Source organism: Oryctolagus cuniculus, chromosome 3 (assembly GCF_051225735.1).
Source record: "Oryctolagus cuniculus isolate XC-2025 breed Fujian yellow rabbit chromosome 3, ASM5122573v1, whole genome shotgun sequence".
Classification (NCBI taxonomy): Eukaryota; Metazoa; Chordata; class Mammalia; order Lagomorpha; family Leporidae; genus Oryctolagus; species Oryctolagus cuniculus.
In genome coordinates, this window is record NC_142869.1 from 178,967,465 (window position 1) to 178,992,044 (window position 24,580).

At 39.0% G+C, this 24,580-nt stretch overlaps 1 protein-coding gene across 6 annotated transcripts in view; it reads left to right on the top strand.

Annotated features, from left to right (window-relative positions):
- TPK1 (thiamin pyrophosphokinase 1) overlaps positions 1-24,580 on the top strand; it is a 464,784-nt gene that overhangs the window by 262,916 nt on the left and 177,288 nt on the right. For 5 of the 6 annotated variants that reach the window (XM_051849810.3, XM_051849814.3, XM_089329602.1 and 2 more), the window contains one exon: positions 16,936-17,082. In XM_051849810.3, coding sequence (XP_051705770.1) covers positions 16,936-17,082 — 147 coding nt within the window. Of the gene's footprint in view, positions 1-848; positions 981-16,935; positions 17,083-24,580 lie in introns of those variants that run through there. The other variant, XM_089329604.1, reaches the window with a different exon arrangement.

Below are 24,580 nucleotides of genomic sequence, written 5' to 3' on the forward strand. Positions count from 1 at the left end.
AATCCATCCTGCAGAGCAGAAGCCTGCTTTTATGGGCCCCGGGACAAGGGTTAAGTTTATCTGCTTACTAGGAATCTCCATTTGATGACTCACTTGCCAGATAAAATTTCTTATTAATGCAGAGAATTACAGATTTCGCTGGTGTGAGGCTCCTCTGCAGAACGCACGCTGACCTTATATGAAAAGAATTTAAGTTTGATTACTAAAACTGCAGGTGGAGAGAGAAACTATATCTTAAGGACTTCTGTATGAATCATATACATATAATAGAACATCCTGAAATTGCTTAGTAGATTATAAAATTTCTCTTTCTTACTCTGCTTACCCTGTGGTAAGAAGTTACATATTGTAATAACTATATCCGGAATCATGGTTGTACAAATAATAATAGCATCCATATTTTTAAGAAATGATTTGCCTGTAATTTGTCTTGACTGAAAACTGAGATGATGTTCGTGTTCCTCAGAGATCAGGTCAATATACTTTCAGTAGTGGTTAATTAGACTGCATAATAAAGAGAAGGGAAATATATATGCATATATTTGTGTATACCAATATGAGGGTACTTTTAAAACTTCATGGAAAATTGAGTTCAAACATAAGGTCGTTTTGATGAAAAAAATTGAAATTTATGCATAATCTTTTCATAATTTGCATTTCCACAAACTATTGAGTACTCTTCTCCCGTGGGTGTGTGTGTGTGTGTGTGTGCACTTCGGTGTTATATGATGAGCATCACTATCACAGAAAATTCCATTTATGTCAAAGGAGTAGATGAAATTTCATAGAATTTACTTTTACTGCTTCTCTCTTAGTATCTGGAAGTAGAGATATCTTTCTGCTTTCAGGCCCCTCTGCTCTGCCAGGAGCAGTGATCCTGTTTCACATTCCATGGTCAACATGCTATCATCACAGCAAGTGGCATTCTAACATCAGATGCATGGAATAGAAATAAAGATGATACCAACTTCTCTCCTGAATCTACTGTGTGCCTTCTCTCTGAACAGATTTGTGAATCCATATCATTCTTCTGTGAACACCTGGATCAAGACATTTTGAAATTTGAAACATTTTGAAACAGAGTAGGAAATATGAATTCAAATAATATTGATTATATTTTAATTCTATTTCTTCATTTCTGTGAGATATTGGGTGCTTATAAACCTAACCATAGAGCTCTTAATTGGTTTGAAGCATCCATATGAAGGAAATTATTTCAGAGCTGAAATTATTGTATGAATATTATATCTCAGTTTGCAGATCTTCTTGCTTGTGGATGTGCCTACACTTAGTAAAATAATGTGAAGCTTTAAAGTGGACTGAGGATGGTGAGGTGACTCACTGTTTTGTATACTTGGATTAGCTGAAGCCAAAGTACTTGTAAAAGTAAGAATTAAGTCATTAATATCACTGCATTAACAGTTTTAACAAGCTCACCTGGCATTATAAAGTAGTCCAACACAGATCTAGAAACCAAAGTGTTAATAACCAAGTAGAAAATTTGCAGTCAAACTGCTCTCTAGTCTCCCCAGAAGTGGTAAGGCATAATTAACATAAAATATTTATGTTGCACCAGACTGAAAAACCTAAAGATTGTACTAGAGGAGATCTGATAGCCACCTATTATAAACAGTACAATAAAATGTGAAGAGAGTTTTATGCTTTGAAACTGAGAAAATAGTGCACCAAAAATACTACAAATAGCTAAATCTAATTCATTCAGACATGGAAACCAAGGGCTTCATGTATCACTTTAGACAAGAATATGCACTAAGTGTTATTTTATGGCTGAAGCAAAGAAAGAAATATCATGAGACAAAAAAAATGAATATCCAAAAGTCAATGTAATACATCACATTAATAAATTGAGAAACAAAAATCATATGGTTATCTCAATAGATGCAGAGAAAGCATTTGACAAAATACAACACCCTTTCATGATGAAAACCCTAAGCAAATTGGGGTTAGAAGGAACATTCCTCAACACAATTAAGGCAGTCTATGATAAACCAATGGCCAGCATCATATTGAATGGGGAAAAGTTGGAGGCATTTCCATTGAAAACTGGCACCAGACTGGGATGCCCACTCTCACCATTGCTATTCAATATAGTCCTAGAAGTGTCAGCCAGAGTCATCAGGCAAGAAAAAGAAATTAACTTCCTCCTTTCCCATTTGTATCCCTTTAAACTATCCCTATTTGCAGATGCATGATACTATATATAGGGGACCCGATAAACTCCTATAAGAAGCTATTGGAACTCATAGAAGAGTTTGATAAAGTAGCAGGATACAAGGTCAACGCTCAGAAATCAACAGCCTTTGTATACACAGATAATGCCAGGGCCGAGGAAGAACCTCTAAGATCAATTCCATTCACAATAGCCACAAAAACAATAAAGTACCTTGGAATAAATTTAACCAAGGATGTCAAAGACCTCTATGATAAAAATTACAAAACACTAAAGAAATAGAAGACAACACAAAAAAATGGAAAAACCTGCCATGCTCATGGATTGGAAGAATCAATATTATCAAAATGTCCATTCTCCCAAAAGCAATTTACAAGTTCAATGCAATACGATTCAAAATACCAAAGTCATTCTTCAAAGACCTAGAAAAAACGATGGTGAAATTCATATGGAGAAACAGGAAACCAAGAATAGCTAAAGCAATCCTTTACGATAAAAACAAGGCCGGAAGCATCACAATTCCAGACTTCAAGACATGCTACAGGGCAGTTATAATCAAAACAGCCTGGTACTGGTACAAAAACAGATGGATAGACCAATGGAACAGAATAGAAACACCGAAGATCAATCCAAACATCTATAACCAACTCATATTCGACAAAGGACCTAAAACCAACCCCCGGAACAAGGACAGCCTCTTCAACAAATGGTGCTAGGAAAACTGGATGTCCACATGCCGCAGTATGAAGCAAGACCCCTGCCTTACACCTTATACAAAAATCCACTCAACATGGATCAAAGAACTAGAGATGCGCCACAACACCATGAAACTAATTGAGAGCATAAGGGAAACCCTTCAAGATATCGGAATAGGAGAATTCCTGGAGAAGACCCCACAGTCACGGGTAATCAAAGATAAAATAAACAAATGGGATTACCTCAAATTGAAGAGTTTCTTTACAGCAAAGGAAACAGGAAAGTGAAGAGGCAACCAACAGAATGGGAGACATTATTCCCAAACCACACAACAGATAAAGGATTAACAACTAGAATCTACACAATGATCAAAAAACACCACAGAATCAAAACAAACAACCCAATAAAAAAATGCCAAGGACCTTAACAGACATTTTTTAAAAGAGGAAATCCAAATGGCCAACAGGCACATGAAAAAAATGCTCAGGATCCCTAGCCATCAGGGAAATGCAGATCAAAACCATAATGTGGTTTCACCTCACTCCGGTTAGATTGGCTTACATACAGAAATCAACAACAGATGCTGGCGAGGATGTGGGGAAAAGGGACACTAATCCACTGTTGGTGGGAATGCAAACTGGTAAAGCCACTACGGAAGACAGTTTGGAGAGTCCTCAGAAGCCTGAATATAGCACTACCACAGGACCCAGCCATCCCACTCCTTGGAATATACCCAAATGGAATTAAAGGGGAGAAAAAAAGAGCCATTTGCACCTCAATATTTGTTGCAGCTCAATTCACAATAGCTAAGACATGGAATGAACCTAAATGTCCATCAACGGATGACTGGATAAAGAAACTATGGGATATGTACTCTATGGAACACTATACAGCAGTAAAAAACAGTGAAATCCGGGCATTTACAACAAAATGGAGGAAGCTGGAAAACATCATGCTGAGTGAAATAAGCCAGTCCAAAAGGGACAAATATCACATGTTCTCCCTGATTGATGGCAACTAAACGAGCATCTAAAATGATACCCATTGAAGTGAAATGGACACTATGAGAGACAATGACATGATCAGCCCTTGTCCAGACTGTTGAGGAACAACTTACTATTTTATTCCATTTAGTATTTTTGTTGTTGTTGTTGTTGTTGCTCTGTTTGTTCTACATAAGACCACTGGTTGAACTCTGTAATCAATGCACATTCTTAGGCATTTAAAGTTAACAGAAAAGTGATCTCTGTTAAACATAGGAGTGGGAATAAAAGAGGGAGGAGATATATAGGTTGGCACATGCTCACTTGGACTTACCTCCAATGCTGGAACTAGAAATGTGCCAGGGGATTTCAACTCAATCTTACCAAGGAGGCAGGTGCCAATGCCAGCGCACTTGGTAAAGTAATAAGTATAAATACACAACCGATCAAAAAGATAGGTATGTGTCGATGAGATTTCACAAATAAGACCAGTATAAGCAACTAATGAAGGATAGAATTAAAAGGGAGAGAATTATCCTGCAGGGGAAACAGGACACACAGCAGACTCATAGAATGGCAGCACTCCTGCCTCAGAATCAACCCTTGGGACATTCGGATCTGGCTAAAATGCCCATGAGAGTCTCACAGGCATGGAAAGCCATGACACGGTGGCAAAAGACAACCTAAATGAAAGATCCTGGTGAACAAGACCCCAGCAGAAGGAACAGGTCATCAAGGAGAGAGGTGCCTTTCTCTGAAGGGAGGAAGGAACCTCCACTGTGATACGGCCTTGACTAAACAAGTTCAGAGTCGGTGAACTCAAGGGGCTTCTATAGCCTAGACAGCTCATAGCAAGAGTCTCGGGTGATTGCTGACATCATAAATAAGAGTGCCAATTGTTAAATCAACAACAGGAGTCACTGGGTACATGCTCCCCACGTAGGATCTCTGTCCTTAATGTGATCTACTATGAAACTTAAAAACAACAGTACTAGTCGAACAATACCCTATACCTTGTGCGGTTGTGTGAGTACAGCCTGTTGAAATCCTTGCTTAGTATATACTAAGTTGATCTACAGTATATGAAGGTAATTGAAAATGAAACTCGATGAAGGGTGGGATGGGAGAGGGAGTGGGGGGGGGCCACGGGAGGAAGGGAGGTTCAGGGGGGAAGCCACAACAATATAAAAGTTGCACTTTGTAAATTCACATTTATTAAATAAAAAAAACTATATAACAAAAAGAAAAAAAAATAACTTAATACTTTACCCTTTTAGTATTTTTTATGTTCTACTTAAAACTGTTGGTTGAACTCTGTAATTAATACACAATTACTCTTAGGTGTTTAATTCTATAACTAGTACTCAAATAGTATTTTATACTTTGTGTTCTGTGTGGGTGCAAACTGTTGAAGTCTGTACTTAATATATGCTAAATTGATCTGTATATAAAGATAATTGAAAATTAATCTTGATGTGAATGGAAGGGGAGAGGGAGCAGGAGAGGGGAGTGTTGTGGGTGAAAGGGAAATTATGGGGCGGGGGGAAGCTATTGTAATCCATAAGCTGTACTTTGGAAATTTAAAAAATAAAAAAAAATAAAAAAATAAAAAATGATGATGCAAGATAGGATAATTGCTATGAAAATTATTACAAAGGCAAAAATGTTAATCTTCTGAGACCAAAATGGTTTGGGAAACTTTCTGCCTTTTCTCAACTTGTCAGGTTGGTTCCCCGGAGCTCAAAACCCAGTTTTCTCAGGAAGAGAAGGAATAATATTTTAGTGTTCTTTCTGATGTTTAACCTTAGTAGGGTCATATATGAGGGTACTTCAAAAAGTGGTGGGAAGTAGGATTAACTTTATTGTGGTGCAAAAAATTTTGAAATCTATTACATGCAAGTTCAAGAAATTATGAAAAATGCATAATATAAAAACTGTGTTTGTATGTCAAGTTCTTTTTTACATCAAATAAACTTTGTAATCCATTTTCTCATGAACTTTTTGAAGTACCCTCATATATTAAAAAATATTTAGCTGTTGTGAAAAATAACTGGTATTTTTTAGTCTGATTTCAAGTTGACATTTTTTATTTGTCTATGAAGCAATAATTTAGCATCTATGTACTGCATTTCTGTAGTACAAACTGTAAATTCCTTTCCTTCTGAATAGCTAATTGTTTATGAAGATGATATGAATCATACTTTCATTTCCTACCTAAATACCATATGTGTTGAAGGTGTTATATAGATAGGAAAATACAAAGTTACAAATAATACATCTTTACGTTTATCATAGCCTGTGTAATTCAAAGGGAATATCTTTTCCTTAGAAATATCTTCATATGCTGACAGCATGTATTTTGAAGACCATTATTAACTCCAGCAGGTTTTTTCATATCCTTTCTATTTATTTACACAGACTCTGTATTTTGTGATTTTACTCATAAATATATTCCTTACACCTCTCCTCAAATAATTTAATTTCCAGCCAAGATAAGTTGAATACAATCACGTTAAAAAAAAAAAAAAAAACTACGAAGGTGTGTTTTATTTATTCTATTCAACTCTCCTTGCCACTCACTCCCTGATACAGAGAAATATAATTGCATGCAAATTTGCTCTTGCTATTCCTTAGTGTATTTACAAGGGGAAGAAAAATAATAATTTCTGCATTCTTAAAGATATCACACTGTTGCTTTTGTTTATGTGGAAAAAATATCCCATCCCTAGGGATTGTATTGTTATGGCTTGAGAGCCTGGATTCCAGTTAATGAAGGAAATATTAGTACTCCAGTCAGCTTTGTGAGCAAAGACAGCATTATTATTACAAGCAGGCTTGAAATTTTAACTAAGAAATTCAAAGCCTGCCTAGAGTAAGCCAAAACAGCATCTCATTATTCTGGGAGTGAACTGAGTCATTGTCCTGTTCACTGTCTGACCAGGGTACCTGAAATTAAGTACTTTCAGAGATTCTTCAAGGCAATATGAAGGTCAATAAAGAAAAACTCTTCCGTATCTAAGCAATATGTACAGTAAGGGAGGAGAGGTGGTCAGGATAGTCGCCAGAGTTAGGCTGTTAGGGACCAACATATGGAGAATCCATAGTCTCTAGTTCAGGAATTTGCACTGTGATAATCCTGTAAGGCTGAACAGAAAATTATAAGTTAGAAAAAACAATGTTGCAGTTGTATGCAAGCTGAATTGAAAGACTGAAATTCTAAGGACTGTAATAAAACAACCAGTTACAATGTATAGTTTGAAGAATAATACTTAAGTCATTTTCTCTGTCAAGAATTTGAGAAATGAATTAGGGACCTTAGAAATCAGGCTTACAGTGTGTACTGGTAACGCTTTATTTATTTATTTATTTATACATACATACCTGAGTTGAAGCCTCAACACTCTTACCTGTTCAGCTAATAAGCATCTATAATACGTGTGCCAGCATAGTATAGCCACTGTGCTATTGCAGGTTGAGAAATGCCAATGAATGAAGCGACTCTCAGAATCTGCTGTCTTTTGAGGTGTGAATGCTCATATGAGAGATTATCGTGAATGTTGTCACTGGTGCTACCATAGAAATCTGATAGGATAGGTGACACTGGAAGTGGACCCTTTGCAGGACTCTCTCCTAGTGTAGGTGGTGAATCAGCTAAGTCTTGAACACATAACAAGAGCTGACCAGAATAAGGGGAGTGTTTCTTCTGGGTATTCAAAGTTAAGGCTAAAACCCTAGGTGTGGGGTGTTCCAGAGAGAGAATGTAGTAACCACGCATACACTGGGTGAGTGCTCTTCAGAGAGGTATAGGGCCAGCCGTACTAGCAAGGTTATAGAAAACAGGCTACCTATGGTTTTATGCCAGAGCTTTTACTAGGGGATTGTGTTTTATAATGGACAGGAATGTTAAAATGGATCCTTATCCTTGTCTCTGTAGTTTTGCAAATGCACTCTTGTGCACCTCGTTCATTTTCCAGGTATATACATGCCCTTCCTCCTCTTCCTTTTTAAAAAACTTTTATCCAAATAACATGTTGAAATACAATTTTGTATGAACATATGCTATAGACTGAATGTGCCTCCCCCAGATTCATATCTTGAAATCCTCATCCCTTGTGTGATGTTATTTGGAAGCTAGACCTTTTGGGGTTGGTTAGGTCATAAAAATGGAACCTTTATGAAAGGGATTAGCCCTTATTGTGGGGAGCAACTGGGAGCAACTCGGACTAGACTAAGTTACTGGAATTAAGACTTATTCTATGCATCTGCTCTCCCACAATATGGCGCTGGGAAAGGAGGAAACAGCTTCTACACAGCTGCCTCCAGTTCAACCAATAAACAGCAGGACCTGCTCCTGATTGGAGGAGAGCAGCGTACTCGGCGTGTGGGCAGCCGAGTTGGGATTGGTGGAAGAGGACTATAAAGGAGGAGAGAGCCAACATGCACCAGGAATATCTATCTGAAGGAACACCTGTGCAGCCCCCGAGAGAGCTGGCCGGCGGTGTGCCGCTCCCCTGCAGAAGTGGGGAAAGTGGCTAGGGGGAACCGCCCTTCCACGGAGGTGGAAGGGACGGTAGCCAACCTGGGAAGAACCAGCAGCAAACCCGGGGAGGGCCGAGCAGACAAAAGAACAGCGCAGGGTCCTGTGTCGTTCCTCCACGAAGAGGGGGAGCGACACTTATAAAAAGGAAATAAGTTTGCTTCCTCTCTCTCTGCTCTTCTCCTTTTGAGAATAGAAATAGATGTTCATCTGCAAACGAGAAAGCAAGTCCTTAGCAAAACTGAGTCTCCTACTACCCTAATCTTGGACTTCCCAACCTCTAGAATTTTGAGAAATGTTTACACTACCCATTCCATAGCAGCTTGTTACAGCAGCCTGAGCCAAAGCAATGTGTTACTTACACAGTAACAGATACGTACCCAAAAACAGAGTAGGATGTAAACTCTCTACAAAAAGATGAACTCTTTCTAGGCAGAGGAGGGTGGCACCCTTTAAATTACTTAGACTAATCACACTTGCTGTAAGGTGGGGGCAGGGAAAGTGATAGTCAAAGTGCAGGTTTGAAATCTCGTAGTGTTTTCTGAGAGTTTAAGAATTCCCAGAATGTAAATACAGGGAGGGAGTTGAGGATGAAATTTATGGGACAGCACAGGAAGCCATCAGACTTCATCTTGTAGTTCCTGGAAAGTCAATACTTAATTTTAAGCAGAATATTAGCAAGATCAGATTTGAGATTTAGAAAGCTTACTCTCATAACCAAGGTGAAGATTGCTTGGTTAATACAGAGACAGCATTGCAAGTAAGAAGGCCAGGCAGAGAGCCAGTTCGATTTTCCACACGAAAATATGCAGCAGTAGGAGAGAGTAAGAATTGTTCAAGAAAAATTCTGAATTTTCTTGGACTTGTCTGCAAATTGAGGCCTCATTTTCTTGCCATTTCAAGAGATGTTATTTCTTCCTCACCTAAACAGGCTTATATTAAACTGGTTGAATTGAAATAGGATCCCTGTAGTAATGTTTCCACAGGTATTCAAGTGTCAGCCAGGTAGAGCCGATGTTTGAGAGTGTAGCATACCTCATGTCATAAAATCTGAGGTCCTTAATTTCTACTGTTTCTCACTATACATCACATCAATCACTGGGGTTATTTTATAGGTTTGCTAAATATGTTTTGATATTGCTGGTTTTTTCTTTAGTTAATTTACTTTTGTTTTATCTTGATTCAGCCCCTTTCCTGACAGCCTGCATGAGTATATCCTCTTCAAATTAAAGCATCAAACAATTAGACCAAAGAATTTCTTCATTCTACTGAAGCCTTATTGTAGTACAGAAAGTTTGTTAAGCAGGCCATCTGGAGGTTTTAGGTCCTAGTGTTTAATTTTGTGATGTTGGCTATTAATGTTAATTGTAGCAAATAGTAGGAAGATATGTCTTGGTTTTACATGGGATAGTCCTGATTTATTCCTGTGTCATTGTTTTGGATATAATTATTTATAAGGTTCTCGGTGCTTCCCAAACTGTCTCAGTTCGTACATTAAACTGTATGATCACCCTGTTTATCAGCAAGAGCCACAGAGTCCATTTATGCATCCCCAAAATTCAATTTATGGAAGGTAGATGTAATTAAAATATGCTGACAGCCACTGTCCCTACTGTAGACTTCATGCCTGCGGTATCTGTGTCATTTTTAGGTTAAATAGAGAAAACTTGTCATTTGGTTACAGAAAGGTTCTTACTGCCATAATAGAAAAATGAAGTTGCTTCTTCTTTTGGTGTTATATATCCCTCAAGTCTTGTGATTCTGTTAAAGCAAATAATGCAAAGTCAGGTTTCTCATTTAGTTTCTAGATAAAACAGACACAATTATTATTTAACTTATTATGTTGGAAACCAGAGAAACTTACGTGAATTATAAGAAGTAAAAGGAATGTGGAAAAATATGATAGTGAATTTAGCTCATTTCCTACCTTTATAGATGAGCCATTAGTCACAAGGAGGTCATGCAATTTATGTGTTGTTACGTGGCTATTTGCATGGTATGCAGTACCATAGTCATCTCCAGTATATTATTCTGGGATTTCAACGATATGTGTGAGTGAGTGAGTGAGAGAAAGAGAGAGAGAGAGATTGCATACAAAATGCTGATGGCTTTTATTTCCACCCTACTCCTCCTTGCAAAAAAAAAAAAAGTCTTTGTAAAATATCCTGACTTGAGAATAAGAAATCTCTAGAAACTAGTCAGAAATGGATTTTTTGTATCTTACATATTAAAGAATGTAGCATGATAGGCATATGCTAGGTACTTGTTTGTATGTATGTACAAATATATTATTAAAAACACTTCAGTACCGCTAATCATCAGTGAAAGACAAATTAAAAGCACAGTACTTTATCATGTCATACCTTACATCTGTCAGAATGGCTGTTGGCCAGCGCCGCGGCTCAGTAGGATAATCCTCCACCTAGTGGCGCCAGCACCCTAAGTTCTAGTCCCGGTTGCCCCTCTTCCAGGCCAGCTTTCTGCTGTGGCCCGGGAAGGCAGTGGAGGATGGCCCAAGTGCTTGGGCCCTGCACCCCATGGGAGACCAGGAAAAAGCACCTGGCTCCTGGCTTTGGATCAGCTCGGTGCGCCGGCCGCAGCGCGCCAGCCGTGGCGGCCATTGGAGGGTGAACCAACGGCAAAAGGAAGACCTTTCTCTCTGTCTCTCTCTCTCACTGTCCACTCTGACTTAAAAAAAAAAAAAAAAAAAGAATGGCTGTTGTCAAAAAGATGAAAGATAGTAAGGACTAAGGACGTGGGGGAAAGGGGAAACCTTGTATACCATAGTTGGGAATATAAGCATGGCCATTATGGAAAATAGCATGGTGCTTCCTCAAAAAGTTAGAACTATCATGATCTTGCAATCCCACTACAGGGATATATCCAAAGGATATGAAATCAGTACATTGAAAACTTGTAAATTGCCAGGTAGTTTCCCCATGGGAGTGAGAGGGAAGCATGTGAAAAGTATGTATGTTAATTATCTTGAACTAACCACTGCACAATGTCAAATATACACAACCATCACGTTGTACATGATGAATATACACAATTTTTACTTGTCAAGCAATTAACATATTTTACCCATGGAGCTAACAAAATCATAATGACTTCTTCAGCTTAACTGTACTCTGATCCATTGATCATGCTTTTACTGTCATCCAAATTTTGTTCTGCTCTTTCATGTATTCAACAAATATTTATTGAAAACTGATTATGTATCATGTTCTAGTCTAAATACTAAAGATAGAAAACTCTTTCTTCATGTTTATAGTCCAATTGAGTGACAAATAATAGCTCAAGCTAAATAAGTTAAATTCACCATGGGATTAGATAACGAGAAATGCTAAGGAGAAATTGCAAACCCAGAAAAGGTTTCTGTGGTGGGCAGGGGGAGGGTGTTTATATACATAGCCAATGAAGGAAGAAGACAAGACAAGTAGAAACACTACTATCTAGGGGATAGTGCTTTCCAGCCAGAAAGGATAGCAAGTTCAAGGTCGTGAAGCAGGAGGGATGGTGTATTCAAGAAGCAAAAAAGTTGAAGGATGTGTCACTGGAGCAGAGGGGCAGAGGAGAAGAAATCTGAGAGGAGATCAGAGAGACAACTGGGCATCAAATCCTGTGAAGATCTGTAGGTCCTAATATGAAACGTTGGAGGTATGGGAATTTTGCCTAGCAGATAAGAGACCTGCATCCCACATCAAAGTACCTGGATTCAATACCCAGCTCCAGCTCTAGCTCCGGACTCCAGGCTCCCGTTAGTACACACCCTGAGGAAATGGTGATGGCTCCAATAATTGTATTCCTACTGCCCATGTGGATGGAGTTAACTATTCATGAATCACATCTTCTACCCAAGGCACTGGGGACATTTGAGGAGTGACCCAGTGGTCGAGAACTCTTCTCTCTCTCTCTGCCTTTCAAACAAGTAATTTTTATAGCTTTATTTATGTGAAAGGCATAGTTACAGAGAGAGAGACCTTGTGAATGCCTGCAACAGAACCTGGGCCATCTGAAACCGGGACCTTCTTCCAGGTCTCCCACTTTGGTGCAGGGCCCAAGTACTTGGGCCATCTTTTGCTGCTTTCCCAGGTACATTAGCAGGGAGCTGAATCAGAAATGGAACACGTAGGACTCAAACTGTCGCCCAAATGAGGTGCTGGCTCCACAGGCAGTGGCTTTACCCATTACGTCACAGTGCCAGCTCCAACAAATAAATAATTTTTAAAGGGATTGAAAGATTTTGAGCACAAGAACATCATAATGTGATTTACATGTTAACAAGATTATTTGTGATCTGTATTAAGAATTGATTGAGAGGAAATATTTGTAGGAACAGAAGCAGAAAGACCTATTGGATGCTATTGTAGTAATTCAGGTGAGATATAAAGATGGTTACCCTCTGTCAGGTTTTGCTTTCTTTATTTCTTTTATTTTAAATATTTATTAATTTGAAAATTAGAGTTAAAGAGAGAGAAAGAGAAAAAGACATCTTCCGTCTGGTGGTTCGCTCCCCAGATGGCCACAATGGCCAGGGGTCTGGGTCAGATGGAAGCCAGGAGCTTCATCTAAGTCTCCCTTATGAGTACAGGGTCAAAAGTACTTGAGCCATCTGCTGCTGCTTTCCCAGTGGGTAGCTGGATTGGAAGCAGAGCAGCCAAAACTTAAACCGACGACCTCAAACGATGTCAGTGCCACAAACAAAGGCTTAACATACCATACCACAGCACTGGCCCCAGGTTTTTGTTTCTTGATTCATTGTGATGAGATTTCGGTATTGAGAAGTGGAGACAATTAGGGTACATACTGAAGGTATAGCCAGTAGAATTTCCTGAGACAATGAATAAATGTAAAAGAAGGGGCCGATGCTGTGACACAGTGAGTTAAAGCCCCAGCCTGCAGTGCCGGTATCCCATATGGTACCAGTTCGAGTCCCAGCTGCTCCACTTCCAATCCAGCTCTCTGCGATGGCCTGAGAAAACAGTAGAAGATGGCTCAAGCCCTTGAGCCCTTGCACCTGTGTGGGAGGCCTGAAAGAAGCTCCTGGCTCCTGGCATTGGATCGGCCCAGCACCAGTTGTTGTGGTCATTTGGGGAGTGGACCAGCAGATGGAAGACCTGTCTTTCTCTGTTTCTCCCTCTCTGTAACTGTCTTTCAAATAAATAAAATAAATCTTAAAAAAAGTAAAAGAGAACAGGATTGTTAAAGATTAATGTGTTCTGGGACTAAGGTTAAAACTACTCCTTTGTGGAAGAGAATGAGGGAACATTTTGGGGGGAAGATAGGTTAACTGGAGATCTCTGCTGCTTTTCCAAATGCAGGCTGTTTATATGAGCTTGGAGTTCCAGAGAACAGTCTGGACTACAAATACACATTTAGTCGGTGTTGACGTCGATAGCAAGCATGTAAAGCTACAAGGCTGAGTGAGACCATCAGGGAAGAAAACATAATAGAAGAGAATCAAAGACTATCTTGGTACATTTTGTGTTGCTCTAAAAACATGCCTCATGGCCAGCACTGTGGCATAGCTGGTAAAGCCACCTCCTGCAGTACCAGCATCCCGTATGGGTGCCAGTTTGAGTCCTAGCTGCTCTATTTCCAATCCAGCTCCCTGCTAATGCTCCCACATGGGAGACCTAGAAGAAACTTCTGGCTCCTGGCTTCAGATTCACTCAGTTATGGCCCTTGAGGCCATTTTGGGAGTGAACCAGAGGAAGAAAGATGTCTCTCTCTGTCTCTGTCTCTCTCTCTCTTTAACTCTGCCTTTCAAATAAATAAATAAATTTTATACATTAATCTTTTAAAAATAAGAGTAAGGTTTCCTTTAAAAAAAGAAAAGAATGCCTCAGTCTGGGCACTTTATAAATAAAGTGTTTTATTTGCCTTGTGGTTTTGGAGGCTGAGTCCTCACTTAGGCGGCCACATCTGGCAAAGATCTGTGCTACATCACAACACGGTACATGGCATCACATGCATGTGCGTGGAAAAGACAGAGCTCAGATGGCAAGAACGGAAGCCAGAGAGCAAGTCAAGAAAGCCAAACTCACTTTATAACAGCCTGTTGTCATGGACCTTTGAAACCTAACCCACTCTGTGAGAAGAGCACTATCCCTTCCCAAGGGTGGTGCCCTTCGTGACATCATCACGCCCTACGAGGCCCCACTTCTTTAAGGTTCCAGCACCATTTAAGACCTAAAATTACTTTGACAACCATGCCACTAGCACATGAACCTTTGGGACACAAACCATACCCAGAAGTCCTGAGCCACTCCAAACGTTTCACTAGGTAGCTAAAGAGACTGGGAAGGAGCTGTGAGATAAAGAGACTATAATTGCTGGAAATCCAGCTTTCTGGAGGGGCATGTGTAAAAGAAGAGAAGAATAGTGAGTGACTGATTTTCCTGATGGATCAAGTAATAAGTCTGAGGACTGAGCCCTGGGTTTAGAAATTAGATGATGGTAAGTGGACCTAATAAGGAGCTTTCTTGCCTCTGGTTCTTTATGTCCAAGTTTTCCTGAGATTTTCTGTGCTCAGGGAAAGCTAAGCTGCATCATAGTAGACAACTGCTGTGCCGTGGCTGTAGTTCCTAGCCACCTCCACAGGGAAAGAGACACAGAAATAGCAAAGGTTATAACAAGGCATGACCAGGTGATGTTAGAAATAAATGCAAAGGCTTTGATTCCCACAGAAAAGGAACGCTTAGAATCTATTAACAATCTGTTACATGTGGAACACCCTCTCCCAGGAGCAATACTGTTTTAAAGACATAAACCTAGGCTTGTAAAACCCATGTCCTTTGTCTTCTGTGCCTCTGAATATCATGCCCCGCTCACAGATAGGAGTAGAGCACTGCAGACGTGGTTGGAAGCCAGCTCCTCCCCCGCCTCACCTGCAGTTCGCACAGATCCTCTAATGTTTTTAATCAATCTTGCTAAATACTTCCTGTAGGGAAAATGAGTCATGATGAGAAGTAATCTTGCTACTTCTTCTCCTGAAAAATTCAATGACTGATTTACAGATACTGCTTATTCATCATGATATCTCATTGTGGAAGATGGGGATTAAATTTCAGCCTGAAAGGTTATGGGATCCCTGAAGGCATATAATATAGGAATAAAAAATTGAGAACCTGAAAAAGGTATTCCGGATTCTGAATAGTGAATAAACTTTTATCAAGCCTTGCTTCTGAGAGGAATTTAGGACGATGTGGCTAGGAACATGCCACCTGCTATCTACTAGAGACTGGGAACTTGCCCTGTGTTTTCTATAAAACTTATGTGGGTTATTTTTCTCCTAAGTATAAAGCAAATTATCTTTTGTTTTCCTGATCTCATATGTAATCTCTAGGCTTTTCCAAACTGGCTGCAGTGGCCTTCCTAATATGGCCTTCAAAACACCAATAAAAATCCAAACTTGATACCCCAAACAGAAGCTGTCTTGGAAGCTAAGTCCGATTCCTTAAAATTTCTTCTTTCCACTAAAGATTAACAGATGTCCCTGATTTTGCCTATGCATTCAGGGTAATATGCACTTCTTATGGCACATGGTGGCTACATGTGGCAAAGATCTGTGCTACATCACAACACGGTACATGGTATCACATGCATGTGCGTGGAAAAGACAGAGCTCAGATGGCAAGAAAGGAAGCCGGAGAGCAAGCCAAGAAAGCCAAACTCACTTTATAACAGCCTGTTGTCATGGACCTTTGAAACCTAATCCACTCTGTGAAAAAGCATTATCCCTTTCCAAGGGTGGTGCCTTTCCTGAAATCATCACACCCTACAAGGCCCCACTTCTTTAAGGTTCCAGCACCATTCAAGACCACTCATTGATAACCATGCTCCTAGCACATAAACCTTTGGGGGACAAACCATATCCAAGCCACAGCAATAGTTATGTCCTGAGCCACTCCAAAGGTCTAACTAGGTAGCTAAAGGAGGCTGGGAAGGAGCAGTGAGATCTTCTTCTTCTTCTTTTTTTTTTTCTTTATTTGACAGGTAGAGTTATAGACAGAGAGAGAGAGACAGAGAAAGGTCTTCCTTCCATTGGTTCACTTCCCAAATGGCCACTACGACCGGCGCTGCACCAATCCGAAGCCAGGAGCTTCTTCCTGGTCTCCCATGCAGGTGCAGGGGCCCAAGCACTTTGGCCATCCTCCACTGCCTTCCCAGGCAAGCAGTGAGATCAAGAGAATATAGTTGGTGGAAACTTGGCTTCCTGAAATGGAATATATCAAAGAAGAGTGAAGAATGAATTTTCTAGATGTCGCTGAGGGCCTGAAATCTAATTTCTTGAAGTTCTAGAAGGATCATCAAAAATAGTATTAGGTCTTACAGATATGTTGTTTGTTTGCCCTAAGGCTGAACAAGCGACTTAATTTCTTCAGTGTTACATATGAAATGATGTCTGTTTTCTTTATTGCTTGTTAAAAACGGCATTTGAAAGCTCAATTCAGGTGTTTGATGTGATTTAATTATTTAAAATTATTTAAATATGTGATTCCCAATTGTACCTGCCTTCTTAGGTTGATGTGATTGTGACCCTGGGAGGCCTTGCCGGACGTTTTGACCAAACTATGGCATCCGTGAATACCCTATTCCAAACCACTCACATCACTCCTTTGCCAACGATAATAATCCAAGAGGAATCTCTCATCTGTCTTCTCCAACCGGTAAGTGAAAAGTACACATAATGTTGGTATTTTGTTTGCACAAAACTTCCAACACTTGCATAGGTTAGGAAGAAACACTGGCTCACTTGTCTTTGAACTGTGAGTGAGACTGACCATGTTTAGTTATTGTGGCTACCCTAATCTACTGCCCCAGGTCAACGACAGTGAAAATGTAGAGAAGAAGCCTCAGAATTTTTCTTTTATTGAAGGCAGAAAAAAAAATCTTGTAACTTTAATGAAATTGACTAGGAATTAAATTAAGCACTTTTGCATTCTGAGCAGCCGAATTTGGAAAGCATTTTAGAAAACCTCATCAGAGGAAACAAAAGGCTGGCAAATATCTCAAATGGAGTTCTCATATATTGTGAACATAATTGGAAACTAGATTTTATTTAATGAAGCACTTAAAAGCAAATCCTTAGTTTTTACTATTCATAAATTGTCTACCCATTAATTTTGCTGATTTGGGTATATTCTTACTGATGATGGAATTCTTTCCCAATGGTAAACATTCCATCATGGTAGTGCATAGAATGGAATTCTTACTAAATTACCATTTTAGAAGATTGACTGGTGGGCTTCAGTTAAAAATAATTATTTGGTAAAATTTAAAACAGTGGGCAGTTCTTACTGTCTTCCAGTGTAAACTTGCTTCCACCCCACCTGCTAGCCACCATCTGTAGCATGCCATCATTATAGGTTGTTTGGTTAAGATAGGGGTTTAATGCATGTTCACCATTGTTCATTGCCTAGCCTTTTGCTTCCTGGAAAAATCTGGAAGGGGAGCAGAAACATTCAGATTCTAAACTCTGACTATTTATTTAATCAGCAAACAGTTTTGGAGGATTTGTAGAATGGGTGTGCATGCTTATTAGGGATTGTTATCACAATTAGAATGAGCAGAAGAAACATTAGACATTTTCAAATATCATGCAACTAGCCTAAAGACAGTCATTCTGGTGCACAAATGAAGGATGACTTTAAAATATTTTAAATTTATTTTTAAATTAAAATTAACATAGAGCTATTTATTAAGAATATAATTTTGATACGTTTTTAAGAAGGATCTCCTTTGACTTCAGAACAAACCTGTTATATGTAAGCAGAACAGATAATACAGTCACACAGTAAGGGTTTTGACTCCATGGTTTTTCCACTACATTTCCTCTTTCATGGGGTTAATAGACTAAGAAGTAAATGACAAACTCTTAAAAAGAAGTCACAGCCCATGAGCTGATAATTATCCATAGGCAGTGTGTAACTGAGGGACCAGTTGGCATAAATATACACACAAACACATGCACACACACACACATGCACAAAGTCTTTTCAAAGTTCATGGAAAATGTATATTATGGAAAAACTTTGCATAGACTTAAAAAAAATTTTGGCACAAAAATTAACATTTTATCCCATTAACCATGAACTTTTTAAAGTACTCTTTTGTGTGTGTGCATTTTTCTCTATAATTTTCAAATAAGATAAATTTTAGATGCACTTTACAAGTATAACCCATATTGTTATCCTACCCATAAATTAAAAACAACTTTCTGGCCGGGGCCGTGGCTCACTAGGCTAATCCTCCACTTAGTGGCGCCGGCACACTGGGTTCTAGTCCCGGTCGGGGTGCCGGATTCTGTCCCGGTTGCCCCTCTTCCAGGCCAGCTCTCTGCTGTGGCCAGGGAGTGCAGTGGAGGATGGCCCAAGTGCTTGGGCCCTGCACCCCATGGATAAGTACCTGGCTCCTGCCTTCGGATCAGTGCGGTGCGCCGGCCGCAGCGCACTGGCTGTGGCAGCCGGCCGCGATGGCCATTGGAGGGTGAATCAACGGCAAAGGAAGACCTTTCTCTCTGTCTCTCTCTCTCACTGTCCACTCTGCCTGTCAAAAAAGATAAATAAATAAATAAATAAATAAATAACTTTCTGAATTTTTCTAATATAAAACAAAATCTGCAAATAACAATTATTCTTATCATAGCATAAGTGAATTAATGAGATTACCATTAAAGTTTGCTAACATGTCAAAATTGGTGAGGTTCAATATAAATGTTAATTATTTAGTTTTGGGTTTCAAAATAGTGTCTTTTAGAATTTGGTTCACAATTATGAATGATCTGAAATTAATGATAATAGCAAGAGGAATAAGACATCTTAAGGAAACTATTTGATAAGTTCTTTATTATTGTAAGTCGGTGTGAGAACTAGTGTTACATGTGCATGACTAATGTTAATTGGTCAGAATAGCCATAGGCCTTGGAACTAAAATGTGTTTACCTAGATCTTTTGTTTTTAAGCCTCCCTGTCCTCAGATCATCTTGGTGTTTCTGTGAAATTCTGTGTTTCTTTTGGAGAGTTTACATGAGAGACTGTCATGAAACTAGGTTGTATGCATAAGTAATCATCTTTCAATGATTGGTTATTTTAGTCTTTTGGGACTGACCTGTGTATCTAGTAGAAAATTCATTTAAAGTAGTTTAGTTTAGTCTATATTCTCCTTTTAATGCACTTTCTGTGATTTATTTCTGTTAATTATGAGTTTTATTTTAAAACAAGGGCTACAATAGTATAGTTCCAGGTTTATCTGAATATGGAAAGATGATTGAAATTTCAGTGGATTTATATTTTTGCAAAGAAGGTTTTTATATTGTATTTTGGTATATTTCCATTACTGTGGGTCAAAATGTCATTAGTGGAAAGCCGCATAGGTAGTATTTACTTTAAAGGGATGATCTATCTGCCGTTTTCAATTGGAAAATATGAAAAATTAAAAATGGGATGTATTATAATGCCTCGCTTAAAAGTAAACATCCCTTGTGTTCTTCCAAAATGTGTTCTCAGTAAGACATCTCTTTTTATGAGGAGAAGATTTTATGAAACAGAGGAGCGGTATTTCAGGCATGAAGCAGTTAGGCTCTGCTCCTGCCAGTGATGGGTGCTCCCAGCCGTGTTTATCATGCGGGGCGTGCAATATGCATGGTCCAGGATTCACATACACACTTTCTCATTTTCTGCTTCTTTGCTTCTGAGGAATACAGAAACATTAGCTTCTGTACACTGAGCATAAATTATCTTTTACCTCCAAGTTTTATGGTAATTTGTAATGCAAGTTAATAGGATTTATGACCAGGAAATGAGATGTCCAAGAGTTAATAAGGCATGCCTTTTACATTATCCTAAACCTTGTTCACTGATTCCTGCTTGGGATTCCAGTGTCTAATGTTGGAGAATGTTGTTACAGAGCAGACTTCTGTCAGTTTTTATCTCACTTGAACAAACTTCTAACTCTGTTGTAAATATTTCTTCTTCGTGATCTTAGTTATGTTTTGCTGCTGCTTGTTTTGTTTCTTTGCCTCAATTACTTATTATTTGAATTCCTGACATACATTGTACATTTGTAAGTCTGATAATGTGATAAAATGTTAATAGTCTGATAGAAAAGCTGAGTATTCACGAGGTAGATTTGGCATGTGTGATGGTTTCTGCCGAGAACTGAGGATTTGAATCTCTCTACCCGTGTTATGTATGTTTAGCACAGTCTCCTCAGTGACAGCATCAGAGAGGTGATTCCAGAAGGATGTGAGGGACAGAGCGTTCTCACAGACAACACTGACATCCTGGAATAACCATTATTTTATTCTTTCCCTCTTTCTCATACACTTTTTGTTGTTCCTTGGCCTCTTAGAATTTCTAGTACAACCTACATAATAGCAAAGAATCATTAACTATCAGTGTAAACATATAAAACATTAGAAATGTTTTTTATAGATGATCTCTTGCAGAGACAGGTGATCTGCCCAAGGTTATGCAGAGTATTTCTTTGAAAAAAAAAAAAATGTGTGCTGAAAATGAAGTAGATTGTCCACAGTGACAGTCTGCTCATCCTGGCGGGCGTGGCCTGACGCATTCAGCCTTCCCAGCCCCACTTCTTCCAAAAGGCAAGATGCTAATGCCCATTCCTGCACTGTCTTACACCCAGCTAAGGTTTTACAACTCACTGCTCAGAGCCTGGTGTAAAAACTCTTTGCCTTGAAGCACTACCCTGAGCTTGCTTGCTTCTTTCTTGGACACATCTCTCTGCTCTGCCAGGGCAGCTGATTCTTCTTGTGGAATACGTGCAGACACACGTCGTGCCCAGCACCCTTTTCTTTTCCTTCTCTTCAGACTTTGCAGATTTCTAAGGAGTTTTTTCAGTGTCCATTCTCCCATCCTTCTGTTCTGTTTTCCTTCCAAGTACTTTTCTTTCTTCTCTTAAAGACACTTAGAAAAATAACACCAACGCCTACCATGTTGTAGTATATGTTAATCTAGTAGTATATGTTACATCTAATAGAAAACCATTCACAATAATGGGAAATTACGCAGTACAGCACCAGAGCTATATAACTCTTATTTTCCTAAGTGTCCCAATACCCTCTATAAATCTATGTGGAAATATTCCCTCTATGATTTTCATCCATATTTAATTTAATTTTCTTTGAGAATTAAACTGAACACTCATAATATTTCTCTGGTAGGTGTTCTTTTCTATTTTATTGATTTACAGTATTCAATGCTGTAACAGCAAGTGTTGTTTAAACACGTGTTATGTTATATATACTGTAAGAGTCACGGAGAGTGTAGCAATAGGGAATACTGCCTCTATTTTGTTATTTGTGGTTTAATGGAAGAGACAGATGAATAAGTATTAAAATTCAATAATATGTTTAAGACAACACTGGTGCTTTGGAGATGGCATGATAAAAACATCTAACCCAGATTGGGCACAGGATAATGGTGATTCACAGATAATTTCTTAGAGATGATGTCTGTTCTCAACACTGATAAGAGCTTAGCCAAAGAAAGGAATGAGACATGTGGGAGGAAGGGATATAATGTCCTTGGTCAAGAGGACCCTGAAGAACTTGCCACTTTCAGGGAACATTAAGTGGCTGGGTTAGTGGTACCAGCAGAGGTTTAGCTGCAGGGATGCAGGCTCTGGAGAAGGAGTGGCTTGCATGCCAGGAAAATTGTCTTAATACTAGGGACAAAGCTCAACTATTAAACATTTGTATCAGAAGAATGGTGTATGGTAAACATTTTAGAAAGTTTAGTTTGGCAGCAGTGGAGTTATTTTGATTAGGGAGAATATAGAAGCTGATTAATGGACTCTTGGAAATCCAAAACAGAAATGGGGAATAACTAAACTAAGGAGGTATATATGACTATAAAGATGAGCTGATGGCATGCTTTGGGATGTGTACAGGAAAGCATTCCTTAGAGATAGGAAAAAGATTAAGTCAGTGCAATGCCTAAGTTCTAGGTTAGACAACTGGGTGTTTTCCTTCTCTGCCATAGAGAATATGGGAACAGATCAAAATGGGAAGATGGTCAGTTGACTCTGGGATCTGAGATTGATCCAGCTTTGACACCAAATAGAATTGCCTAACATGATATATGTTCTGGTCTAGAGGTATGCCTTGAGAATGAACATGGTAATTAAACATCATCACTTACATTTATCAAGTTGTAGAGTGACAAGAGCAATAGCTGGTGGTAGAACCTTAAGGGAACAGAAATAAAAGTAAAGAAAGTGATGTCACAGAATCCAAGTGGTTTAACAATACATGGGAGGGGTTAGCCAGGGTGTCAACAAAAGGATACAGTGGGTTGGCAGCTAGGAAGAAACTTGATGAGGGATAGTTTTCATGGCACAGTTTTATGGTACAATATGGGTAGAAACCAGATTGCTTTGAATTGAGTATTAAAGAGGAAGTCTGGCAGAAACCTATTTCTCTTATATAATTATTTCCATTATTCCATTATAACAGTAGAATTTTATAGACCAACCTGGGAACTAATGATGGTTTATAGTATTATTTTGGTATATTTCCATGTTAAAAACAAAACTGCAACATGTATGTTTGCAATAATACCTTTACTGCCCTCGCAGCATGACTATGCTGTTGCCCTGTTGTGATTTGTGCATATGTTTATGGTTCACATACTTAGGGACACTAACTGTATCAGTGCACATATAAGTATATTTCCATCTCTTCCATATTCTCTTCAAAGAGGAAGGATCCTCTGGCCTGCCCTCAAAACCACAGTTGTTATAAGCCACTCCCCTTATCTCCTTGAGTATTTGTGATCTGGGAATAAGGCGAGACCTCTGAGTCACACCTTAAAATCTCCCTTTGTAGAGGAGGACAAATCAGTCCACTTACCATTTTCCAAAGTGACCACAACTACAATTTTCTCTGCATATTGAAATTCTGCCAAGAATGTATTTGTCCAAGTCTCTCTCTCCTTTTCAAACCCTATTCAAAATTTCTGTATTTTATATAGCATTTCCAAACTAAATCCTACACTTCCTTCATTTGGATCATTTTCAGAACTTTTTGCCTTAGTCCATATAAGCTACTATTAGCTACTATATAGGTTACCATATAGCTACATATAAGCTATTTTAGCTTACACATAAGCTACATAAAAACTTACATATAGGCTACCATGTAGCTACTATGAACTGGAGAGCTTATAAAGAACCGAAATTACTTCTTAACTGTTTTGCGGTTGAAAAGCCCAGTATCAAAGCAGTGGCACATTTGGTTTCTGAGGAGGGACTGCTTCCTTGCTCATGGATGGCTCCTTGCTGTGCCCTCCCATGGTGAAAGGCACAAATGAGCTTCCTGGGGCCTCTTTTATAAGAGCACAAGTCCCATTCATGAGGGCTCTGCCCTCATGGTCTAATCACTACTGATCTGATCTCCTGACATCCTCACATGTGTGATTAGATTTCATGTAGGAATTTTGGAGGAGAAAAAAAATTCAAACCAAGCACCTTTTTCACATCTTGTTTCTCTACAGGCCTCACATAGTCTAACCATAAAATAAAATTTATTAAGTTATAACTTTTCTCATATTCCAAACCTTAAAGAACATACACAGCCACTTGCATATTTTTATCAAAGATAAAATTACAAGGATCACATTTACTTTGAAAAGTGCTAACCAAATCCAGATTAATCAGAAGATTTCGATAATCTAAATGTGTTACTCCCATTATGAAAGGTGTTCCTTTGTCTCTTCTCATAAACTGCAGGCTGCCTGGGCTCTCCAGGGAGGCAGGCGGAGCTTCTGACTTGTTCTACACTCCGCTTGTTTCCCATGGTGCATTTACTTTATTTCTACCTTGTTGGAAGCTCATGTGTTGTTGTGCTGAGCAGATACAGTGGTGATGGTGGTAGGCAAGCTGCCTGGATAAGATAGCATCTCAAGGGGCGGAGGATGAAACAGAAGCCTGATGCCTGCCAATCACACACATAGCATACAGGTTCTTTGACCTTAAAGAAGTCTTTCACTAAGGGAGATTTGCTAAGTATGATGCCCATCAGCAAAAAGCTAAAACAATCCCTCAGTAATTCCAAAGCGGTAAGGGAGGAAATATCAAATTCAATTTCCATGGAAACTATTTAAAATCTTATTTGAACATTGGCCTTTAGTTTTCAACCATGAGTGA